The sequence below is a fragment of the Mastigoproctus giganteus genome, chromosome 14, assembly GCF_048544385.1.
Source record: "Mastigoproctus giganteus isolate SK-2022 chromosome 14, ASM4854438v1, whole genome shotgun sequence".
Classification (NCBI taxonomy): domain Eukaryota; kingdom Metazoa; phylum Arthropoda; class Arachnida; order Uropygi; family Thelyphonidae; genus Mastigoproctus; species Mastigoproctus giganteus.
In genome coordinates, this window is record NC_143588.1 from 42962215 (window position 1) to 42989292 (window position 27078).

At 34.3% G+C, this 27078-nt stretch overlaps 1 protein-coding gene across 1 annotated transcript in view; it reads left to right on the forward strand.

Moving 5' to 3' along the window:
• LOC150075087 (uncharacterized) overlaps positions 1-11717 on the forward strand; it is a 119662-nt gene extending 107945 nt beyond the window's left edge. Inside the window, exons 8-9 of the mRNA XM_090389088.1 lie at positions 5146-5307; positions 10860-11717. Coding sequence (XP_090245214.1) covers positions 5146-5307; positions 10860-11717 — 1020 coding nt within the window. The remainder of the gene's footprint in view (positions 1-5145; positions 5308-10859) is intronic.
• The last annotated feature ends 15361 nt before the right edge of the window (positions 11718-27078 follow it).

The following is a 27078-nucleotide window of genomic DNA, read 5'->3' on the forward strand; positions in this document are numbered from 1 at the left end:
TTCTTGGACTGGTGCAATAAAAAGAATACAAAATGAAGGAGCTCAAAAAGGGTGCTATTTTAATTCAAAGTAATTACCACCTGATTGAATGCACTTATTACACCATTCTAAAAGTTTCTGAAAAGAGTCGGCAAAGGCATCCAACAAGATAATGTTCAGTTTAGAAGTTACATTTTTCTTTATGTGTTTAGAACATATCTCTTTCTGTCGAGGACAGTTTTCATCTTGGAAAAGAGGAAGTCTTCTAGTGCTAGATTGCAAGAGTAGAGTGGATGGTTGATCTGTAAAGTGCTATGTTTTGTCATAAATATCTGCACAAGTGCAGAATGAACGGAGACATTGTCATGCAAAAAGAACCAACTGCCTTTCTTTTAAAATTGCAGCCTCACCTGGAAAATGTGCTTCAATAGCCTTTAAGTGCCTATATCTAGAATGCAGTCTCTCTCTCCAGGTAAGGTCCATGTGAATCGTATCCTGTTTGTTGAAAAACATGATTAGCATAGTCTTGATCTTGAATTTCTGTATACAAAAAATTTTAGCCCTTAGTGATAAGTTTGAAGTCCACTGCATTCTCAGATCCTTTGTCTCTGGGTTGTACTAAAACAACCAAACACTTCTCTCCAGTGACAGTACAGTCAAGGAAATTAAGATTGTTTTGACAAGTCTGGATGGATGAAGTCAGGTATACAGGCATACTTAGACTTTGCATGAGGATGCTGGTTGTTACTTCTGCTCATCTGTAAGCTGTGCAGCACAAATTTTGAAGAGACCTTCCTTTTCCCTAAATCTTCATGCAGAATTTGACAAATTGTCTCCTTATTCAACTCTTCAACCATCATTCTAAGGGTCAAGCAACAATCTCTTGCCAGTTTACCCAACTTTTGCAACTCTGTCCTCATTTCGAGAGGTTGACAGATGCCCACTTCTTGAGTCATCGCAAACATCTTCACATCCATCTTTGGGATGCCTCCGTGGGCAGGAGCAGCAGTGTGTAGCGCGCACACACTTCTTGATTAGACCGGGGTTTGAGCCCGTGACCACCAAATATCGAGGACGCGGAAAGGTCAGGGAATGACCACCGCATATCCCCGGAGCAATATGGCCTTGGTTGCTAATGCTCCTAAAAAAAAAAAAAAAAACCAAATAACAATAACATCCATCTTTGAACCACCTATACCATTCAAATGCACCAGTGCGACTTTACGTTTCATCGCCATAAACAGTTCTTAACATTTCATATGTTTCTCTTACAGATTTTCCCAGAAGAAAATTTGATACATTTATTGTTCTATTGCAAAATTGTGACAAAGAACATTAATGCTACTAATGAAATGGTTGTTACTTGCAACCTGTCAGCCTGCTGGACAATCTCTGTACCACCATCTGATGGAAGAAGTTTGAATTAGAACATTGATTGCAATAGCACCAGTCCAGGAACTTTATTGCCACACCTCGCATATGTACACACACACACTCTCTCTCTCTCTCTCTCTCTCTCTCTCTCTCTCTCTCTCTCTCTCTCTCTCTCTCTCTCTTCTACATAGCCAAACTGGAAAATTCCAGTATAGGTAATGTCTAATAAAATAAAAAAAATCTAATTTTAGTGCTGTATAGAAATTGCCCAAGAGTTCACAGATTTTATGTAAATTCTTAGTGCCAAATGCAGTAATAATGCACAGTTATTTTTTTAAGATTATTTACTCTTAACAAGAATAGCATTTTATATATAACCAAGAGCGGTTCCACGAATAAGTGAATAAGGAAAAAGGTTCAGTCTAGGTATGTTTAAAATGCATAAACTATAGACCGAAGTTTCTAGTAGAGGTACAATATTTAGTTTCAGAATTTATTTTAGATGCTTCAGTAAAACATCTAAGTTTCTTAAGTACTAGCACCCAAGCAAGTACATTTTTATTTATTGAAATAATTTAATGAAAACATATGAGGTGTGGCTATTAAATAAAAGACTGCACGTGCAACTACTACACATCAATTGCCACCTCTGAAACAGAGGCACAGCAGTTGACCTTCAACCTTTCCCTAGTTTTCTGTCAATTCACATTCCAACATTCACTTTGTAAGGTTTTCATTACCTTTTCTTTTTTTGCAGTTTTCCAGAAAAAGAATCTAGCAATGAATCAACTTCAAATTTTTAACAAAACTAAATAAAACAGCAACCGAAAGTTATGAGTTGTTAATGTCAAGTTTATGGGGAAGATACTATGCCAAGAACCCCACATGTCTGGATGGCATAAAAGAATTTTAGAAGGAAGAGAATGTAAAAGACTGTAAATGACCACGTCATCCACTATCCATGAAAACTGATGAAAATGTGGACCAGATAAGGACAATGATTAGAAGTGATTATTATTTAATCATTAGAATGGTTGTATCAGAACTCAACATGGACAAAAAAACAATTAGAAAAATTTTAATTCAAAAGTTAAGCATGAGAAAACTGTGTGCCAAGATGGTGCTAAAAATTTTGAATGAAGATCAAATGAGAAGAAGTTTGTGACGATGTTCTGAAAAAGTCCAGTATAACCCATAAAATAAAAGACAGTCAATATAATGGAAGACAAAACAATCCCCCAGATAAAAAAAAAAAACAAAGAATGTCAAAAATTAAAACCATGCCTCTTGTTTTCTTTGATATTAAAGGAATTATTATGACTGAATATGTCCCACCAAATCAGACTATCAATCAAACATACTACATTGAAGTACTGACAAGTCTATATGAAAAAATTCAAAGGAAAGTACCTGAATTGTGGAAGGTGGTTGGATGCCATCAAGATAATGCTCAAATACACAACATGCTTGAGCATTATGTTCACTATTATGTGTACTCTCTCTCTTCACCAGTTTATGGCCAGAAAACAAATCTGTGTGTGTGCATGTGCACCCTACTCACCAGACCTAGTCCCTCATGACTTTTTTCTCTTTGCTAAACTGAAAAAAAAATGTACGTTAGGGAAACCCATTTTCACTCCACTGAGGACATTGGGGGGGGGGGGGGGGGGCAGTGTTAAAAGGGCTTACAGAAGATGACTTCCAGAAATGTTTCTGCGCTTGGAAAAACATATGGAACAGTGTGTGCAAACCAAAGGGAATAACTTGTAAGGTATGAAATATTTCATTATATTTATTTTGTTTCAACAATCTTGTTAATAGCCACACTTTGTATTATATCATACTGAAAATTCAAGTGAATGAGAGTTCACACCAAATATAGACCTTCTAACCATCCAGTCATTGCCAACTTAACACAGAACATGACAAATGACAAGAATCAAACAGATATCATTTTTCTTGATACACCCCTGCCATTTGATGCCATTAACCTTATTCTCTTGTTACTCTCCTATTGTTGTAATTGAGGATTTTTGGCACAAGGGGCTCCTGGGCCATATTGTGCCTGTTCACAAATTTTATATTGTCTTTCAGAGATGGTTATATAACTTTGTGCAATTCAAGTATTGAAATAGTTATTCAAAATTTGCACTTTTGCCAAGTATGTGTAATAAAGTTAAAGGTTCCAGCAAATTGGATAGAGAATAGAAACTGGATTTTTTGGATACTTGAGCACTGAGAGCATTCTATTAGAATATGTTTAAATGTTAGCTGGGTGTTACTCTCCTATAAAAGTTGCTTAAATTTAAAGATGATATTTTTTTCTTTTCTAATTTGCTTACACACTCAGAAAGAAGACCACTGTTCTCTCTCTCTCATGACAAGTACAAAATTGAGTAGGCTTAATACACGAATCCTACAAAGTAGTACAGTAATATCCATTTTATATTTGGTGTTACTATAGCATTTCTAAAAAATAATGATAAACTCACATCATTGTAGACAATATAAAACTATGGTTTGTGTGACCTAGCACCCAAGCAAGTACTTATACGCTGAGAAATACAGTTAGTTCCCAACTTATGGAAGCCCGAGTTACATAACTTCAGACTTACGTGAATTTTTTTTTGGTAAAATCATAAAGATACTTTCTGTATAATTTTTAAGAGTGAAGTCGAATGAAGGAACAATAAGTATAAATTTTTATTTTCATTCCCATACAAACTACATTGGATAATAATCTGCAGTGTAACTAGAATCTAGGTAAATAACTAGAGTTAACATTTCATTTCTGCTTTAAAAATTCTGAAGGAATATTCGACGTGTTTAAGACGGGTGAACTATGTCAAAGCACTTCAGAGAAATCTCCACAACGTTCAAGCCACGTAGATTGTGTCCCATCAGCTCTTTCTTCAGAGAATTACACTCTAGCCCTTCATCTCTACATCCTTTCCTTTCTTTCTGGATTGTAGAGTCAATTCAGTTTTGTTTGAGAGTGAAGTGGGAGCTTTTGTTTGCATTTTGTATGTAATATTTGTTACACGTTGGGTGATTGTGGTGAAGTTGAAATTCACATTGTCCAACCGTTTTCAACAACTTCGCTTCAAAATATCATCGTGTAGTGGGTGCTTCATTCACATGTCATAAGGTGTGACAGCATATCTTTTAACTTAACCCTGTGAAGTTCTTCACAGAAAACTTCATTTTGACAGTTATCATGGTGCCACCTAAGAGAAAAGGAATAAGTGAAAGCAGTGCTACTTCACTGCTGTCCCCAGATAAAGATTTTAATTGTTATGGTATATAACTATTTTTTTTTATTCTTCTGAGGATATTATGTGGTTTTTGTAATTTTGGCATATCAGGATATGGTAGCAATATTTTATTAGTCATTCCTGAGTTACGTAAAACTATACTTACATAAGTCCTGCAACATATCTCTTACATATGTTGGGGACAGACTGTACTCACCCAGAATGATCAGCTCACTTGTGTATTACAAATAAGAAAAACTGCTTCGAATTAATGTCTGATTTCATGGGTCATCTTATTCTTATAAATTTTTAATAGAAAATTTATAGCACAGAAACAATTTTATTTTTATGTTGTAAATATTGTTTTGTGCCCATAACTGATATAGTCCCTGGAGGCTAGTCGTGGCTATTGCTTCAAACAGTTCTAAACAATTCAGCATGTATTTTTCTTCTGTTTCATGTATTTGAATGTATATAACATAATTCATCTATTCCTAAAATTATGACATATATTCTCAGTAACTTTTTATTTTTATAGGCCTTATCTAAAAGGTTACACTTACTTGAAAAACCAAATAAGGAACAGCTGTGCTGGGAAGATTTTGAAGTTTCAGATGATTACATTTCTGTAATTCTGGAGGATAAAATTGCTTATGATGCTTTATTTAAATACAGGCCACAATTAAAAGTAACTCTTCTGGTAAGTTATATGAGTGGCTAATTTATTTGTATTAAAGGCATGATTATTTGCTGTTTCATAAGTTTAGTTTTCTATATTACAATATACAGAGAACTTAATTTGTGGCTAAAAAAGGACATGGCATGCACAAAAATGCATGGGTGGGGATGGGGGTTGAACAATGATATATTCTCAGAAAAACTTGAATAAATAATTAAAATTATTTATTCAAATTTATTATCTATTAAAATTAACCTAATGAAAAGTGTAAACTCTTTCAGAAAACCTATTTAGAAAAATAAAATGAAGAGCTGATACTTAAGAATTTGCATAACATAAAAGAAAAGTAATGAAAACTATTTAATTACATTAGCATACCTGTCAACTGTTCCAGTTTATTTGGAAATTTCCAATAATTGAACGTGTCTCCTGGTTTTCTAATAAGATTAGAAAACCAGAAAATTTCTTTTTTTTTTTTTTTTCAAGTTTCTATTATTTTTAAAATATACAGATTTTTTTTTTTTTTTTATAGTTATAGAACTATCAAATTTAATATGTGCAGTTAAAAAACAATGTTAAGTGGCTCTGCATGTTCTCTTTATATTTCTGGTTAGGAATGGAATATTGTTCTACACAAGTTAGTCATCTACATTAATAATATGTGAATAAAGTGTTCATTATCAGTACTTTGTGTGGTTCTTAAAACAAGTGTTGGCTTTAGCTCATAACAGCCAAGATTAATGTAACAGAGTTGCTACTATTACTTCAAAATTAATGTGGCCAACCATCCCAATTTATAAATACAAACCCCTCATCCCTCTATGTTAAACATAACAGTGAAAACTTGCCCAACTTTTTATTGATTGATACCACATCAGTTAATTTCATTAATTTAACAAAATTCATTTTATCAATCCCATATTCTGATGCAGTGACTGAGCAGATCTTTAATTTTATGAAAAACATATGGTGAAGTGGAAGGAATAGGCTAGCTGTTAATACATCAATAGAGAATTAATGGTTAAACAATTTTGTCTTTATTTGACAGCATGACATGACAGCATCTCAGAGCATGAAAGGGCCATCTGGTCAGATGACCCTGTACACTCTGTAGTTGCAGAGCATTATTGTTCCATGGAGCATAATCTCAATCCCAGGCATGATATGGTGATACAATTGGTCATTGACCAATCGCCTCACTACCATCAACAATTGTGACTTGAGTCACTTCACATATCTGGATGCCATAGCGTTTTCAATCGCAATAGAGGCATGCAGTTGCACCCAATCATAGAGGCTGTAGTCTTGCATTGTGACAAGCGCTGGCTTTCAGCTCATGTTTCAGCTACATTCACAGCAACAGTAAATGCTTCTAGCATTACATGCATATCCTCGTGCATGCTCTCTGTTTCCCTAACATGACCACGCCCGACACATTCTCTATTCCATATGTAATGTATTTATATATTTTATAGCTGAAGAAGGGACTCTTAGTCTCGAAAGATTCTATTCATCTTATTTTATTATTTTTTTTATTTTTATTTTATGCCTTTTGTACTTATTAGCTCTAATAAACCTTAGATCCCTTTTTTCCGGTTGAACTGTATACATATTGTTTATTTATCATTATGGATCCCAGAACAAGAGGCCTCTTCAACTTCATATCTCAGCATACCTAATGGCAAAAAACTGTAAAGGGGGAAAATACATATAATAATCAGTAAAAATTAGACATAAATAGGTGTTAATAGGTGCTTTTAATTGTAGTAATATTATGCTATAATTAATTAATCCATTTGCTTCTTTTGATTATATTAAAAGATCATGGTCACATTAGGTCTCTCTCTAAACTAAAGTTAGAATTATAAATTAATTCTGTTTAAGGTGCTGAATTCAGTTGATATTATCTTCTTAAGTACCCTTCAAGAAGCGTTGAAGGAGAATAAAGAATTAAGACTAAGTAGAAATAGCTAAGGCTTCCATAACATCTTACCCATTTCTAAATTCAAATATGAAGACACCACATGGAATATTCCATGTAATAATACATGGAATATTAGAACCAACAATTGGAATATAAATTTGGTTACTTTGAACCAAGGTTAGATTCCACTGTGCATGTGTTTCCTCCACAGTATAATTGCTCATAAATTCGGTATGGCAACTGAGGATGAAATGGAAAACCTTGAAAAGTGTGGGCCACTTCTTGCCATTTAATTTTTGGCTTTATTTTTCATGCACATTTTCTTTGTGTTTCTAGTTGTACTCTATTAGAAATGCACTTCCAAATAGGGTGACATCTTAGTAATTTATCATATTTTATCTTTATTTTAATTCTTTCTTGTGTAGACCGTGCAGATTTAAAAGTGAATTATTTTCAAAGTGAAACTTAGCTATTTAATTAGTAATTGATTGATATATAAGCTGTTAGGCTGTATTAAACAATATTCTGTTGTTTATTTCCATCACTAAACATTCACAATTGTTAAAGGCACAATTGTTAAATTGTTAAAGGCTCTTAGATTAGTTCTGCAAATTGCAGTGGCTGGAGACTAGGCACCTGCAAGGTGTTCTGATTTAGGTGTATGAAGCCTTGAATGGGTTGAGCACGCTGAATTGTGATGGGATTCTTCTGCTTGCACAGATTACGAACCTAAGAGGACATAAATTCAGGAAAGGCAGTTGTAGAATAGATGTGCGGAAATTTGCCTGTAGCCAGTGGGTGGTTAATTTCTGGAACAAACTTCCATCTATCATGGAAGTTAAATAAATTCAAGGAGGAACTGGACAAACTTTTAGAGGTAATGGTTGTGTGCAATTTTTTTTTTTTCGCTGATGCTACGGAAGCTCATATGCTTGCTTTCTTGAATCACATGCCTCTACTACTACTTTTTTCAAATTTTGTTTTCCTTAGGTTTTTAAACCGTTTTCCATGGGTTCTGCGAGATTTTTTGCTGAGAAGATATGAGATATTTTACACTTTTTTTAATGAAAGAGAGGAAGAAGGCATAGAAAGAAGTCTGGGATGAAGGTTTTTGAGATACATAAACAATACTTTAATATAAATTAAGAAATATTCATAAGGTTCTGCATATTTCACCAATTTATTATCATGGATTTTTTAATTAGATTGTACATATACATTATTATTTTTGACTGAAATGTGTTAAGGGCTTTAGCCTCAGGCTGTGAGAGATTTACAAGTTAGTGCAAATGCATCATATTAGTACGCAGCTAAACTCTGAATTAGCACAAATATGCAAAGGCAGCATCATTTAAGTTATATTTCATATTGTGAATACCTTCACAACGAGTTGCCATGATATTGCACTACTTCGAATAAGTAACACTTCACCAAAGGAGAAGACTGTTGTTACTTATTCTCAGTGGATACCACCACCCAGACAGCACTGTTTCAGGAATATCTGGCCCTTCTTCAGTGGGTGGGTAGGTACCCTAGTGATGCAATGATGACATAATGAGATATAACTTAAATAATGCCACCTTTGCATATTTGTGCTAATTCAGAGTTTAGACTGTATCAAGTTAGTGCAAATCATCAAATATGATGCATTTGCACTAACTTGTACATTATTATTTTTAATCTATTGTTAATTATCACTGTCTTTAATGATATAAAGGTTCTGCAGAACATTTAGATTTACAAAAAGATTCCATGGCCAAAAATAAGAAGTGCTGTTCTATAGAACTGAAGTAATCCTGGCAATGCCATACACATAATGATTTCATCTGCAGATAATCGTCAGTCAGTCTGATATAATGTGGGACATTATTGTTCTGTAGGATGAAATTGTTTCCTATTGTATCTACACAAAGTACTGCATAGAGATCCAGGATATCATCTCTCTTTATTTTTCGGCAGTTGTTTATCTTTGTTATCCATACAATAAGATTTCAGTGATTTCCGCCTCCCTGAAAGTATATAAAGTGTTGTTATATCCATCCAAAGATATTCCCACCCAAACAAAAGCACTGTCCTCCCCCACCATAAGTATCCCTTTCAAAAGTTAGGAGGGAAAATGTACACCCATCTCAAATCTTCTACACGACAAATCTGAACTTATCAATATAAAAAAAAGAAAATAGACACCAGCACTGACTGAGTCTGTGTAACATGTCTACAATAATTCAGGTGCTCTCTCCTAACATGAGGTAAGGGTAACACATGCACATTAGTTGTCTTTCATAGTGACCACCATTCTGTGGTAGAGGCAGATGCATAGATGACAGTTTTTCTTTGGTGAAATTTGAAAAAGTACTGAGAATATTTTAAACCTTCAAAATGGTAGAATTCATTTTATCAAACTGCATTAAATGCTGGGTGAAATGCTCTACACAATAAACCTCAAATGTTAAAAAGATAGCTATCACCTAAACTGAAATTATCACTCATTTCTGTTACCAAAATTAAGGATCGAGACCATTTACATTCCAAAATTATATCAACTCCTAAATGATGATTATCCTGATAGAAAAATATAATTTGCTAAGACAATGCAGATGATTCTTGTGCATCTTTTGTCCAAAAGATGCACAAGAATCATCTGCATTGCACAGACAATATTAAGCATCATAATTGTGTTTACTGGGCATATGGTAATTCCCATACACAACCTGAATCAAGGGTGGTTGTTTGGGAGGAGAGAAACCCATTCATAAAAACTATTTTAACCCCCCCCCCCCCTTTGAGACACTGTCACTTCACAGTGCATGCATTGCCAAGAACATGTCTACACCAAATTATAGAGAATGGTTCCATACTTTATAAAAGATGGTGCCCTAGAATATTATTCTCTCACCGTAACAGAATTTCTTAAATGAAAATTCCCCAACAAATGGACAGGTTACTGTAGCCTCCAAGGTCTCCACTTTAATTCCTGTAAAGTCATTTGATATTAGTAGTAGTGAAAAATGATGCAAGAAAGCAAGCTTATATACAATCAGCCAAAAAAAAAAAAAAAAAAAACCTACACACTTTCCCCATCCATTCCCTCCAAGAATTTGCCTAGTTCTTCCTTGAATTTATTAAAACGATCCACTTCCACAACAACAAATAGAAGCTTGTTCCAACAATCAACCACCCACTTGCTGAAGGCAAACTTCAACACATCTAATAAATATTGAAAACAACAATGGACCCAGCACTCAATCCTTGGGGACTCCACTAATAACATTAGTCCATGAAGAGTGGCGGCCATAGAAAAGGTGCATAGCTATAAACTTAAATCTTTAGACATTCACCACTGATAAATTTTCTGAAATTATGTTAACAAAAAAAGTATGTCAACGTATAAACCAATTCAAAAAATATTGTTTGGTTATAGTTTTTAACTTGGTTTTGTTATTTAATTAATGATAATGTAAACCAATTTTCATTCTTTCTCTTGAAATACTGAAATGAAATTAAGTGACTTATGATTTGCCTTGTATTATTAATCAGAACAAATGTTATTCAGTTAAAAAAATAATATTGATTGCTTATAAATTAGTATTGTAATAATAATAACTTTAATTAGCAAATAACTGATTAAACTTTTAACATCTTTTTCTAGATTTCTCTTCAGGACTGCAGTACTTCTTTAAACAGCACCTGTTCCATAAAGAATCCTTTTCTGTGTCACTTCAATGCTAGCATACCAGGGTGCTATATTCCCAACCAAGTACATACAGAAGAAATGATCTTGGTAACCGTATTTGTGCTGGAAAGAACTAAAATAGCTACTATTGAAAATTTTCTAAAACAAGCTGATAGTCTTTACTCTTGTGACCATGAACAGTTCATGAGAATAGTGTGTTTCATTTTACTACAGCTTATTGTTATTTTAAAAAGTTTACAAGCACAAGGAACAGAAGTAATTGACTCAAGTTTCCACAACTTGTTTCTAGCCAAAGGTGATAAGGATAAACTGTATACATTAATACTTCTCTCAGATGTCATTTTTCTTGAACAAAATAACAGTGTAATTGTTCCAGACACTGATATTCACAAAACCTCTCTTTGTCACTATGCATTAACTTTATTGCTACAACTACTGAAAGTCGACAGAGTGGAAAACTTATCAGACTCCCCATTTTTAGCTGCAGATGGAAAATGCATACCTTCTAAAGTATTCATTAATATATCAAATATTCTCGTTCAAGAAAGGGCTTTCTCATTGTCACAAGCTAAGATGTTGTTAGAATATATGTTATGGGGAGTGAAAGATCTGCTTGAAGACTCAAGGAAAAATACCATAGAAACAGAAGATATTATTCAGCGATGGCTTGACTTAGAAAGGTCACAGTGCCTTGAGGGGTTGATGGAACAGAATATTCAGACAACCACCACAACTGCTTTTGAAGAATTTCATTTGCAGTTCCTATTAAGGACAAGTGCACGAAGTTTAAAAGAAGTAGCAACATTACTATGACATAGATTTTTTTTTTTTTTTTTTTTTACTGTACATACATAAGCATTTCTTTTGTTACATTTTTATTTGTTGTAGTTAGGACATTTTTATTAAAAATACAAAATAACTTCACACGTATGCCTACTTAAAAATGTTTTGAGATTGCATTACAAATAATAATTGAAATCTCAAGGTGATGAGAGATATATTTTTATAACCTTAAAAACTGTGAATAATGTATAGTTCTGCTTATGAAAAGAAGTTTAAATAATTGTTAATATACTTATATGATTATTAATATATTGTGGTTGTATACCATTGTAAAGTTCCTGTTTAGGTGTATTTAAAGTATGCAGCTTATTTTTGGGTACACAAAATATTTATGTTAAATACTTGTACATATATTAACAAAACAGAATATTTTATTTAGTTTTAATTGGACAGAATATTTCTTGTGTACATGTTTCACATGCAGATTGTATCTGTCTGCTGCTATTAATGTATATTAATATAAAAAAGTTTATGAATTATATTAAATCAATGATTGTCTTTCTCATATTCAAATGAAAGTCACAAAGCTATTTAAAATTATTAAAAACAATTGCACTTACCATATATTTTTCTGAGGTGAACAATTGTTTATTATATATGTTCATTTAAGTAGTCAAGCATATTGCTTTATTAGATGGGATTTAGTTCTTCTAGCACTCTTCTCCAAAGAACTGCACTCTGTCATAGCAAAACTGTAAATTTAAGTTTATGGAATGTGTTAAATTTCATTTCAAGCAATTCAGACTAAAAAAATTAAATTGCTTTTAATGTAACCTATTCCAATTTTAAAACATCTGTAATTAACTAATATGCATATTAATTTTAATTAAGCATCTTCCTAACTTAAAAATTTATTAAGTTGTATGAATATATATATAATTTTTCCATATCCTTATCTGTTCCTTATTTACAGAGCATGACTTCTAATAAATATATTCCTATTTGCAGTAGATAACATACTGTAGGTTTCTGTAGTTAGAAAAGTCAGCTGTCATATAGTAAAAAAACTTATTGATAATCTATACTAAATGCTACTACAGTAGATTATAGTTCTTAAAAAAAAAAAAAAAAAAAAACTCTACAATTAGACTATTTAAATTTAAGACCACAGAGTAATACTATGGCACCCCAATTGTACAGTTGATTTTGAGTCCTTCCTACTTTTGTTATACCTATGTTTTAACCAAACAATTTAACAGATATCTTGGAGGGGGGGGGGGTACTCTTCTCTGCCAAGAACTGGGTGTTTTACACCATCACTGCCTTTCTCACAGCACTACTTTAGTTATTCAAAAAAAAATAAGAAACCAATCCCAATGACCCTTTAACTATATATTTCTCACATCACCAATTAATATAATTGATATTTTACATGCTAGAATAAAATATATTAGTAGTATAATTATAAATTCCATTTTCTTTGTGTTTAGGTCAGTGGTGTCCAGCCTGCGGGCTAGATACAGCCCATGAATAATTGTTATACAGTCCACGCAGAAATGAATTAAACAGCATTTTAAAATTTTGTTAATTATTTCAAGAACCATGTACATTCAACACTAAAATAAGTGGAAATAAATGAATTTAAAAGACTGTGGTGCTTGTTGCGCCGAATATGTGAGAGTATTGAAGTTACGAAGCCACGTGTTGGTGTTGTGAATTCTGTTTTGTTTATCTGTTTTGTATCAAATATGCACATGCCCTACCAGAAGCATGTATATGTATGAGGTGCTATCAAAATGTTCCAGGGATTCCAATTATGGTGCACCATCTGCTTGACCTTGGTGACTGCACAAAAGCGTATGTGCAGTACACTTCATTGAAAATGTAACACTAATTTTTCTCAAATTATCCAGTGTGGCCCGCAAAACAAATCTAAAGTTCAATATGGCCCCTGTACGGGAAAAGGTTAGACACCACTGGTTTAGGTTAATATTTTCATTCTTGTTAGGTTAATATTGTGCTGAAAAATCAGGGCACAAGCATCTTTTAAAGTCTTTTTGTTCATTGCATGAATTTCCATAGATTGTTTAATCAAAGTAAGCATTTGCCACATTTTATTTCATCTGGATTATTAATTTAATTTGAATCTAATCTACACTTATGTCCAAAAGGAGAAACTATTTATTCTAAATCTTGAGGTAATGATTTTGAGTTTTTAACTCTCTGATGGAAGAATCCCAGGATAAATTATGCTAAAATTGTTTATTTTAATTAAAAAAAAAACAATATGAGTTACATCAATGCCAATTTATGAAATCCTCATTATTGTGCTTCTGATCAATCTGCATTATCAGTTGTTTTGTTTTTTCAGAATTTGACCATAAAAAATAAAAACCAAGCATTTTTAATTATGCCTATTCAGGCATATTAATTATCTTACATTAAAAAAAAATTCAAAATTAGTACCATCACATTTGATCCATGCATCTCCTAACAGAAATTCTTGCTTTCTTCAGACTATGTTCATATCTCTCTCTTAGTGGTGGGCCATTCACCGCAGCATGAGAGTTGTTCGATTTTAGTTTCTTTTGAGTTTCACTTGCCAACAATGAAGTTAACATTCAATTGCACACATTTTTTAACATGTGGAGAGGGGAAAAAAAAACACAATCTGAAATACTGCAGAAGAGGTTTTATTTTAAAAATATACACTTTCATATAAAAAATGGATTATTGACAATTATGTTCATAATAGATTGAAAATAAAGGATGGCATCAAATAGTAAATTTTAAATTTTTTTCATACCAACTGAAAGTTATAAAATGCCATATCTTATCCCAACATTTAACTATCAGTTAGAAGAAAATCTGCATGAACATCCGAGGGTTAAACTTTTGTATTAGTGAAACATTAATGATAACAGAAATGGTGCCGTCTTGGGTGGTGGTATTCCACTGAGAATAAGTAACAACAGTCTTCTCCTTTAGGTGAAGCATTACTTATTTGAATTAGTGCAATGTCATGGCAACTCATCATGAACGTATTCACAATATGAGATATGACTTAAACGATGCCGCTTTTGCAAATAATTTGCTAATCTAGAATTGGCTGTGTACTAACATGATGCATTTGCACTAATTTGTACATGATAACAGAACAATAAATAATTTACATCAATAACTTAAGAGCCGAATCTAAAAAGTCCTGATAAAATTACCTTCACAGTACAAATAATTTGTGTTCCTACAATCAGGGATATATATAAAAACAATGTAAATTTGATGGGTTTTTGTTTTTTTACATGTGTATTTATATTATAAACACATCTCCCCTTTATAACATATACATATGTATAAAAAAAAAAAGTTAAAAAAACAAATTTAGAAAAATCATGTTAAAGTGAATTCTTTAATGTTGAATAGCTTTCCAGCCATCACTTTCTCAAACGAACTGACAGCTTCAGACATCCTTTCTAACACGAGTTGTTTTTTTAACTGTTGTTAGGTTTTAGGTGCATTAGTGGCATGCCACTGTGTATTAATTCTGTGTGAGTTGAAAACCTGTATTTTCTCTGCCTAACTACAGGCTTGGTTGAAGAGAACTTTTACAAATTCCTGCAGATGTAAATAGAATCACACCCAGAACTCTCCAAATCAGTGAGTGGTGAAACTACTATACCTTTACAGAGGAACTGTTTTAGTTGCAGCATTGGCTGCATTTCCTTTTCCTCCTGCACTCTTTTCCTTTGTTGTGCCAACTCAGATTCCTGTTGGTCATTTCAGCATTGTACAATTCCAGCATCTCTTTTGTATTACTTATGTCCACTTTGTCAAAGCCAATCTCATTTGCCAATTCCACAATGTGTAACTGTGTAAGTGAATTTTAGAGACATTGGAAACTTGCTGGATACTATGATGCACTTCAGCCATATATCCTGTCATGCACCATTCAAGCCTAAATTATCTTCTGTCATGATGCTACAATGTTGTCTGGAGATTCCTTAATCTTGTATCCCATCCAGAACTCCTGAATCAATAGCTGGTCCTCACCACCTGTTCAATGATCAGTTGGCTTATGGTGCATTGAATATAATGGGCTTTGAATATTGCTACCACTTCTTGGTCCATTGATTGGAACAAAAATATCATGTTATCTAAATCTTGTTAACAGGATAGCCAGGCACATCAAAAACTAGCAAGGCCCTATCGTTGAGATTTTATTCCCTCCTTTTATTCTTTTATAATTCTCAATGGAGGGAGGAAAAGTGTTTTCATATTCAGAATTTCAAATTAAAAACATATTAAAATGTAATTTGGAATGACATAAATCTGAAACTTCCTGTAATTTTATCAGACCTTTAATTTATATGATAGAATTCCATTGGTGATAATTTTGCTACAAGAATAATTTAAGATTATTACTGGATGGTAATCCAAAGGCATGTAATTTTGTATTGCAAAATTCATTTTGTTGCTAAAATTAAATAGTTTCTAAAATAAAAACTATTTTCTTCTTGCTTATACAAAAACTGCCTATGTTTATCCATAAACTTCTTTTATTAAAATGCTAATTATTTTATTCTTGATTATAATCAGAGTCATCCACTGTATTAGTTTCTTATACCATAAAGTTGTAGCAATTTATGAAAGTAATAAGAAAACACAACTTGTTGATCTTTTTCAACTTTTATAGTAAATTTTTTTGTAAATGAGTGTTACAGTAAGTATAGAAATGTAACTATAATCTCATTCAAAGTTCGAGATGCAGTTATTCTCTACTCTTTTTCTATGTCAAAAACTGTACAATTCATCTCCAGTTATTTTTGGAGGAGTCAGTTCAGTGCAATAAATAAAAATGCTGTTCAGTTCAGCAAGTTTCAGGTCAAAGTCAATATGTTTCACTATATTAAGAAAATTATACAAAGACTTCACTGAATATAAAATTTAGCTGATTGTACTTGACTGGCCATTTTTAAGAACACTAGTGTGCATTCCATGTAATTAGAATTATTCATTTATTGCTGTTCTCAATAAAATTACCTTTTATAAATTCTGAAATTTAAATTTATTTAAACCTATAATGTTTAAATATAAATTATATTTCTTTACATCTCCATTTATACTCTGTATGGCAACCACAGTTGGAGGAATTTTTAACTTACTGCAGCTATTTTATTATAGTAGATAAACCAGTGCAACAATTAGCAATATACATATCACTGTCTGCTATGCCAACTGAGAGTGTCTAAGACTACAGCCAGTTCCTCACTGAAATCACTATCCTTATCATATTACATTATAAAAAAAAAAAAACATTCTGCTTGCTATTGGTTTTTTTTTTTATTATTATTTGTAGAATTTTTATTAGAAAACTTGACATTTTCAAAATCATTAAAGTCCATTTAATCTAATTTCAGACTTTCTGAAAGTTGCTATTTGGCAATTGTACCCCGGCATGACAATGTATCTATCTGTCAAGTGTCCCCGTTCAGAAACTGTACAGCTATCACAAAAATTTTGCAACACCTTTCTGCATAATTCAAAATATATAACTTAATTTAATAGCATTTAAAAATTTTTAAGTACCATTCTCTGCATTTTAAGTGTAAATAACAAAGTTAGTCATTTTTAATTAAACGTTTACTGTTTGAGGAACAAGGGCAGACTTATCTTAATCAACCAAGTTTTCTTTAAAAGAACTTTGTGTATTTCACATATATGAAATTCAGACTTTAGTGCTGTCTTTTTTCAGAAATTCCCATCATAATACAGAACTACTTTCTATAGAAGTAGCATCAAATGTTAACTGTGATATGTATAATGGTCACAATTTCAGATCAGTAATTTTTTCCTTCTAAGAATGCTTTAAAATGTTTATAATAAGCCATGCACCACTCAGGAATTCAGAGACAAACTGTTAGAAAAATTTCAATCTCATTTTATGAGATTTTTATGCTCATCACTTTAAAACATGAACAATGTCTTGTTCTTGGAAGTTTTTGGCACATTGATGACTCAAGCTGTAGTGTGCCAGTTTTTATAGCATTTGGTATTAGTATTAACAAATGCAAATTGATGTAAGAAAGTCAGTTTTATTTAGCATCAATCTTAAAAATAAGGATAAAAGTCACTTCATTTTGCCAGTCCTTCCTTACATTTACATAAGCTCTCCAGTTCTAACAAGTTTAGGTTATAATTTGATCTAAAATTTAATAACCCCCTGGCTAAAAGAGAATTTCCTTATATCTATCTGGTCTGCAACTATCATTCTATAATTTAAGTCCCATGTTCTTTATTTTGTGTGACCTGTGAGAGGAAAAAATGTCTCCATTATTTGATTTACCAAAAGTATTTCAAAGCCTTAAATATCACCACACCATGCAGAAATTTGGTACTGAAACTGAGATCTTTGGGTAATGAGAAACCTTGTAATCAAAAATGCCCACACAACAAATCTGCTGAGGTGATTATTACTAACATCACATTCTTTTAAGCCTAAGTTTAAAAAAAAAAACTACTGTAATTTTTTGTTAAAAAAACTATGCCTTTCAAGTTTATTATACAGTGGATTCCGGCTATTTGGGCCATCGGTTAATCAGGGCAGCCGGTTATTTGGGACAAATCTTAAAAAACAGAACCCAATCGAGAAACCCAAAAACAAACAGAACCCAAGCCAGGTTTTACTTTGATTGGGACAACATGCCGCTTAATCGGGGCAAGAGACCGCAGCACTGGAGATTACCCTACGATTGTCTGTGACTACCACCTAGTTCAGTCGAAATTCTGGAGGTCACAACCATAAAACAATAAAAACAATTAGCAGTCACCTGTTTATTGGGCTTTTCTGTTAGTGCAATCTATCATAAACGGGTGGTAAACTCAATCTTATTGAATTTGCAATAATACCGACAGCTAGAATTCTGTGGGTTATTATGGTGAAATGTGTTTACACTTCCATGGAATCGTCAATCATATAAAAAAATTAATTTTCAGAATTTTCTCTAAATTCCTATTTTTAAAACTTCGTAACTTGTTACTCCATTCTCACTTGCGTGTATCGTGTTACTTGCAATTTGTGTGTGTGCCGTGTTCTTTGTTATTGATTGCTTATCTTTTTACTGTTTTAAATTTTAATCCCCACCCCACAAATGTCAGTGAACAGAAACGTCAACTAGTTCGTATGTACATATTACAGTACATATTAATTATTCCAATTATCACATATATTCTTCCGATTTTCACGTATCATTTAATTTTTTTATTGGTAAGGTTGTTGTTGTTGTTTGTTGGATTTATTGGTGCAAGGGCTACAAAGGCCATAATGCACCTATTTCAATCTTATTTGATACATGATTGTTATATTAAATAAAAGGATTCAGATCAGGTGATATTTGTTTATCAATTTGAGGAAGGTAAAAACATCATTAATATCTTGTTGGTCTCCGAGAATCTGTTGTAAGGTAAGTTTATTAGAAGAATATAGATGTGAAGAGAAAGCTGTTTTTCGTTCTCTCAGATATAATGGGCATTCAATGATCAAGTGGTTTACTGTGAGTTGAGTTTGACAGTTGTTGCATCGTGGAGGGTCATCCTGAGTGAGTAAATAACTATGAGTTAGGTGAGTATGTCCTATTCGAATTCTAGCAAGTACTACTTCTTCCTTTCTATTGCCTCGTAGGCTTGATAGCCACTTCTTGTGATCCTTTTTAATCTGAAAAAGCTTATTGCTCTTTTCTCCCTGCCAAATGGATAGCCATTTTTTTCTAACATTGGTATGTATGATGCGTTTTAAATCTGTGTAAGGTATCTGCATGTCTGATTTTATGTGACTGGCGTTCTTGGCTGCAAGATCCGCTTGTTCGTTTCCTCTGATTCCAGAGTGCCCAGGTATCCAACAGAAAATTAATTTTTGCCTGTTTGCAAGAAGCTGCGCTAACTTGGTTTGAATTTGTTGTAGAAACGGATGACTGGAAGGAAATTTACACTGAAGAGCAGATACAGCACTTAAGGAATCGGTGTAGATAATAGTTTGAGGATATAATGACTGTTTTACATTGTCTAGAGCCATCAGGATAGCATACAGTTCTGCAGTGTAAATACTGTACTCCAAAGGGAGCTGCTGGGATATTGTATTGTTTGGTAGAACTGCAGCTGCTCCAACTTTATTATCTGTCTTGGAACCGTCAGTGTAAATTTGGGTAAAACTAGAGAACTGAAAAGAGTGAGTTGCATGGATCTGCTGAATACTGAAATTTGGAAGTGCATTCTTTCCCCATTGTTGGAAATGTTGGTCAACATTGGCCAAGGGTATTTGCCATGGTGGCATAGCCGTGCTAATATCTTGAATTATGTCATTCATATTTAGTTCGCTGCACGTAGTTATGCTTTGTAATCTAATGCCACATGGTTTATTCTGCAAAGGTTTATTTTGGTACAAATTATGCCATTTTGGGGTGAATAAATACTGTTTTATAGGATGATATGGGAAACTTCTGATTTTTGCTGCATAACTTAATAACAGAGCTTGCCGTCGAAGAAATAGGGGTGGTTCATGTGCTTCCGTATAGAGACTCTGAACTGGCGATGTACGAAAAGCTCCCAGTGCAATTCGGAGGGCATTGTGATGTACTAGGTCGAGCCATTTTAATACACTTTCTCTGGCTGAGGCATATGCAGGTGACCCATAGTCTAGTTTGGATCTTATGAGCGACCGGTATAAGTGCAGCAGCATGTACCGATCTGCACCCCATGACATAGCGGAAATTGCCCTGAGGAGATTCAGCTTCTTTAGACAGGTTGTACGAATGTGTTTAATATGCTCTAAGAAACTAAGTTTTCTATCCAGAATTAGTCCAAGAAAGCTAATACTCTGTTGAAAAGAAATTGGATGAGAATCAAGATGTAAATCGGGATCTGGATGAAAATTCCGTTTACGGCAAAAATGAATTGCTGTTGTTTTTTGTTTTGAAAGTCTGTATCCATTATTTTTGGCCCACTGAACAAGCTTGTTAATTGTACCTTGAAGCTGTCTTTCAATGAAACGCATGTTTTGTGAGTGGCTTGAGATTGCCAGATCGTCAGCATACAGATAAGTTTCAACTGTGTCGGGAATAACTTTTGTAATGGAATTAATCCTGAGAGAGAAGAGCGTGGCACTAAGCACAGAACCTTGAGGGACCCCCTCTTCTTGCACAAAAGTTTGTGAGAGAGTAGAGTAAAATCGTACCTGAAAGGTCCTATTGCTCAAAAAGTTCTGGATAAATTTTGGAAGATGACCACGAATACCGGATTCATAGAGATCGTGAAGAATTCCATACCGCCAGGTTGTATCAAAAGCTTTTTCGATGTCAAGACATATCATCACTAGGTGTTCGTTCCTGAGAAATGCATTTCGGATATTTCCTTCAGCTTTGACCATAAGGTCAAGTGTTGATCTAGTTCTTCGAAATCCATATTGATTTTGATTTAGAATGCATTCAGTCTCTAGGAACCATGTCAATCTGGCATTAATTATTTTTTCTAATGCTTTTCCTATACAACTAGTTAACGCTATCGGTCGGTAATTTATTGGATCTGAATGGTCCTTTCCTGGTTTTGGGAAAGCTAGTACGATAGAATGACGCCAACTGGTAGGGTAGTAGCCTTCGCCAAAGATTCTATTATACAGTTTTAGCAGAGCAGAAAGGGATTCTTCACTCAAGTGATATATCATGGCATAGTACACTCCATCAGGGCCAGCAGCACTATTTTTGGATCTTGCAAGTGCGCTACGTAACTCTGCCATGGTAAGGGGTACATTATATGGATGCTGTCGTGAAGTACTGAAATTGAGATTATGTTTTTCTGCTTGTATTTTATGTGCCTGGAAACTTGGCTCAAATGCGGTTACAGCGGAGATTTTTTCAAAGGTTTCACCTAGTGTATTAGAAATATCGGGAGGATTGCAGATTTCTTTGCCTTTTAGATATATTATCGGAGTGGTTATAGGTGGATATTTTCCATTAATTCTTCGAACTTTATTCCAAACAGTTCTGATATTTGTGGTCCTGTTTATAGAGGAGACATATTTAGACCATGTCTCTTTTTTGCTTATTCGTTGTATGTGACGAGATTTAGCTCTAGCTTTCTTGAACTGTATGAGGTTAGCTGTGGTTGGGTATTTACGAAATAAGTTCCAGTATCTATTCTTTTCTTTTTTCGCATTGCTACAGGCTTCATTCCACCATATTTTTGGGTGGGAGCAAGTTTTCATGGATGATCTGGGTATACTGGTTTCTGCAGCTGCTATCATTTGCTGAGTTATGTAAGTTACGGCAGAGTCAATGGTGAGGGTCTCGATAGTCTGAATATCTAGATGTGCCAGCTCTTGATATTTCTTCCAGTTAGCTTTGTCGAATTTCCAAACAGTTTTTATCTCAGTTTGAGGAGGAGAGTTAGCCGATAGTGTGCATATTACTGGAAAGTGGTCACTATTTCGCAGGTTATCAGTGACCGTCCAATCAATCAGAGGAAGGAGGTTTGGCGAGCATATTGAAAGATCAATTGCGGAAGTTGACCTTGAGGAAAGATGCACGTACGTGTGAGTCCCATTGTTTAATAATGTTAAGTTGTGCCTTTCAAGAAATTTTTCAATTAACTGACCTCTCTTATCAAGGTGCGAGGAACCCCCATAGGGGGTGATGCCCATTCCAGTCACCTAAGATAAAGAAAGGTGGTGGCAGCTGAGTAACTAAATCATTCAAATCTGCTAGAGAGTATGAATAGTTTGGCGAAAGGTATATGGAAACAACTGTTACCGCTATCTTAACCATAACTCTAGCAGCAATTGCTTCTAAAGTTGTTTGCAGTGGGACTGGTCTGAAAGGAGTTCTGGAGTTTACTAGCAATGCTACACCTCCATGTGCTGTATTTGAGTCGTTCCTATCCTTTCTAAGCATTATATGGTGTTTTATGCTCATAGTTATTTTAGGGGTCAGGTTTGTTTCCTGTAGACAAAGAACAGCAGGCTTATATTCAGTAATTAAGTCATAAACATCGTCTAAGTTAGCTCTGAGTCCGCGACAATTCCATTGAATGATTCTGTGCATTATTGAGGATTATCGGGTGTGTCTGCTTGCTTACGGGATGTGGTCTGTTTGCGTCTGTCTAGTCTTTTTTCCCTTTTTGGGAAATTTGGTCTAGTGACGTCCATGTCCTCCTCTTCCGCATGAAGTTCAAGTAGTGGTTCATCTCGGTGTGAATTTCTATCTATGTCCATGGTATCAGTACTGGTTTTTTGATTATTTATTTCAGAGCTTGTTTGATTAACTGGCTGTTTTACAGGATTTTTATCTGGCGGTATTGTCAATGGTGTGTTTACCGAATGAGTTGATTGCTGTTGGGTAGGCTGTTCTTTTAGTGTAGAGAGGACTGACTTGGCCCAATCAGAAATTGAGATACTTGGCGGAACTGAACAATCTGTTTGTACTGTTATGGATCGTTGCTTTTTTACAACTGAAGAATAAGATGGCAATTTATTTGAAATTAAACAATGTCTTTTTGCTTCTTGGTATGGCACCTTGTGTTCCACTTTGTACTTTTGTATATTCTTTTCAGTCTGCCACTGGATGCACTCCTTTGAAAATGCTGAATGATTCCCCTTACAGTTTGGGCAGCTTTGTATTTCAGTGGGGCAGTCTGTGTGAACATGCTCTTTTGAACCACAGGAGGCACAGGTGGTTACACCCCTGCAGACTGCTTGTGAGTGTCCAAATTTTTGGCATTTAAAACACCGGACTGGGTTTGGAATATAAGGGCGAATTTTGCACCTTAAATATCCAGCTTTAACAGTTGTTGGTAAAATTGGTGTTTTAAATGTAAGAATGACCGTTCGGGTAGGAGTAAGAACCCCATCTTTCTTAATGACTATCCTTTTGGCATTTATTACATTTTGATCGCCTAATTCCTGAACGATTTCCTCCTCAGATACGTTAAGGAGATCCCACTCGGCTATTACCCCTTTAGAGGAGTTTAAGGTGGCATGCGGGGTAACCTTTGTGGGAATTCCACCAAAAGTCGATATTTTTAATAGTTTTTCCAAGTGTTTATTCTCGTTCATCTCCACTAGAAGGTCTCCGGATTTTAATCTTCTAACCATTTTTGGTGGGCCCGCCACATTCTCAAGACATTTCTGTATTAAGAATGGGGAGAGCTTACTCAAAAGATTGTCAGTCAAAGAATGCAGTATCAAAAAAAGAGGAGCAGGGGTTTCTGTTCCTTCTTTTTTCTGCCGTTTTGCATTTCCTGCATTTAAGTCTTCTCTGTTTGAGAGATCTGGATCATGAGATCCATAAGTGGCATGTCTATTTATGTCCATCTTTGCTCCTTTTTGCCCCGGGAGAGTGTTTTTCTCCTCCCAGGTTTCCAGCCCCGCCACGTGGAGGCAGGAGCGGTGCCACCAGTGACCAAGTGGTTTAGAGGTTTAGTTAGGTTAGTATTGAGTTATATATATATACACACAAAGAAAGAAAGGTGTATTTCCTTTCTGGATTCTACTTCAAAGCTTTTAAGTAAAGAATCACTTAAGAAAAACAAGAAGAATAGTGACACTGGAAAATAAATATAACTAATCCGCTGTGAAAGAACGCTATGTATCGCACAAAATATCGCTTGGGCACTATCGCTTGGCACTCGGGGGCCATTGGTAAGGTAATAAAGGGTAAATTTGTGCTTAATATATCTTTACTTTTATAGCCTGTGGATAATATTCCTCCTATTTTCGCTCATTAGAATCGCTGTTTAATAGAATTAAAATTCAATTTACAAACGTGATCACAATGACACCGGTGCTTAGTACACATCGTATAGTGAACAGTACTTTACTATGGTGAGTCCATCGTAACGTAATTTGATTGTACAGTGAACTAATTGTAAAGCGGGGTCCATTGTATTTTTAACTGTTTATGTGAAACTTCGGATAATTGGGGCAGCCACTTAATCGGGCCAAAATGCACTAGTCCCGATGTGTCCCAAATAACCGGAATCGACTGTATTTACAGTTTCAATGACGTCTTTGTTGCAAACAAGTAATACGTATAACTTAACGGTGTTCAATATAAATGGTTCAAATATTGATTTCAATCCAGTGTGATCTTTATCAGCTACACTCTGATAAAGTTACTATCACTACAGTTTGCAAAGTCTGCTGAGATGCCATGAAACATTACCAAATCACGCAGAAATCTGGACTGCAATAGCTTTTAACTCTTAAAGCATGTGACATGGAAGATTGTGTGATTTTGCTCCATGTGAAAGTTACAATTTTATGTATTTTAATCTAGTAGGTTCAAGGACTGTTCTAACTATAGAAGTACATTCAGAAATAATGAATAACAAAGGAAATTCAGAAAAGTGAAATTACCAAATTTTCACTGACAAACAACAGAAAAGCTACATTTAATATAAAATAAACTACCACACTCAAGGTTAGATAGATACCTTCAGTTTTCAGATCTGTGCTATTTTCAGCAGTCGAGCCATATATGCCAAAAATGTTGACCAGGCTTGCCAGATGGTTGGGGAGATTTATGGCCAAATTAATGTTTAAAAAAGGCCAACTCCTAAACTCCATACAAAACTACAAAAAAACAAAAATCAAACTTAAAATATATTAAATTTATTATAATATATAATAAAAAAATTTAAATACACTAAAAATTAAAATAACTCTCCCGAAATTACAAGAAAATTGTTGTCTTCATCTCCTTCTTCCCGTAAGGCAAGTTGCTCCTTTTGTTTTGGGCTAGCAAAGCTACTACTGGGAATACTAGTTCTATAATCATTCCCCACATCTGCTTTAAACTTGCTCAGCATAAATATTTGTAGCAACAAAGTCCTTACAACATATGATTTTCCAAAAGATGTGATCTAATTCTAATGCCTTCATCCAGAAGATTAATTTGAATCCTATTCCTTTGTTTTGACAGCAGTAACCAAAGAAAAGATCCTTTCAACAATAACATTACTTACTAGTGTGACCAGACATGTTAATGCACATGTTGCCAGCTGATTTTTTGGCGCCTCCGTAGCCAGGTGGGAAGGAGCAGCAGTGCGTAGCACACGCTTCTTGATTAGACTGGGGTTCGAGCCCGTCACCACCAAATACGGAGGATGCGGACAGGTCAGGGAATGACCACCGCATATCCCGGAGCAATATGGCCTTAGTTGCTAATGCTCCTAAAAATCAAATAAACAACAACAACAACAGCCAGCTGATTAAAATTGCAGTGCTTAAGAGACATCCATCCAAAATTCTGCAGTATCTTTAGGAATTCCATTGTTCTCAAAAATATTTTCTTGTCAGCAGTCAATTAGATTAACTTTCCTATACTGCTGTTCAATTTTATCTAACTTATCAGCAGCTAAATGCAACATAGATAGGTCATTAAAATTACCTTTTGCTGTTTGACTCAATATGATGTGGTGATTAAGCAATGAAAGTTTTCTAAAAATTTCAGCTGTCAGGCAATTTCTTATTTACTTGATCTATTGCTTCAACAATTAACATTCTGTAACTTCTTTTTACCTCAACAACTTTACATTTTCCTTCACATTCATGTGGACTATCTTTCAGTTTATTTAGATAAGCTCCACCTGAGCTCAATTAAATTTGGCTCCACAACCAATTTTTTCTAAATCCTTTTCACTTCCATCAAGATTGTAAAGTCTGTTAAACAGTGTTTTTTTGAGTGACACCAACTCATTAGAGTATGAGGATTCATATTAGTGGCTTGAAACACTGCATTTACAGTTTCAAATTCTTTTACAATTGGTGTAGTAAACACAAAATAAAAATAATTCATATCATCATACAGCATTTCTTTCAAAATTCTGGCTTTGTATCAGGATGGCCACAGCACTAATGCTGAAAAATAAGCTTAAGTTTATGCTAGTTAAGTAAAATATTAAGCATGACTTTCCCTCTAACAAGCCATCTAGTCTTAGAAGCCTTTTAAAATGGGGGTAATTGTGCAGTCAGATATGAAGTTCTCTAAGCAATGCAGACAAGCTGCCAGGGAAACACATGGGGTTTTGTCTATGATATACAGAAATTTTGCTAGCAGCAATGGTCAGGCCACATCTTGAATACGCAGTATTCAAGATGTCTGGAGGCCTCATTTTAGGAAGGATGCAGATCTGCTGGAATGGGTACAGAGAAGGACAATGAGATTAGTAATGGGAACAAAAGGGTGCTCTTACCAAGAAAGGCTTCAGTTCTGCAAATAGCAGCGTCTGGAGACTAGGCACCTGCATGGTGATCTGATTGAGGTGTTTAAGGCTTTGAATGGATTGAGCAAGCTCAATGCTGATGGGATTCTTACTCTTGCTCAGACCACATACATGAGGAGGCAAA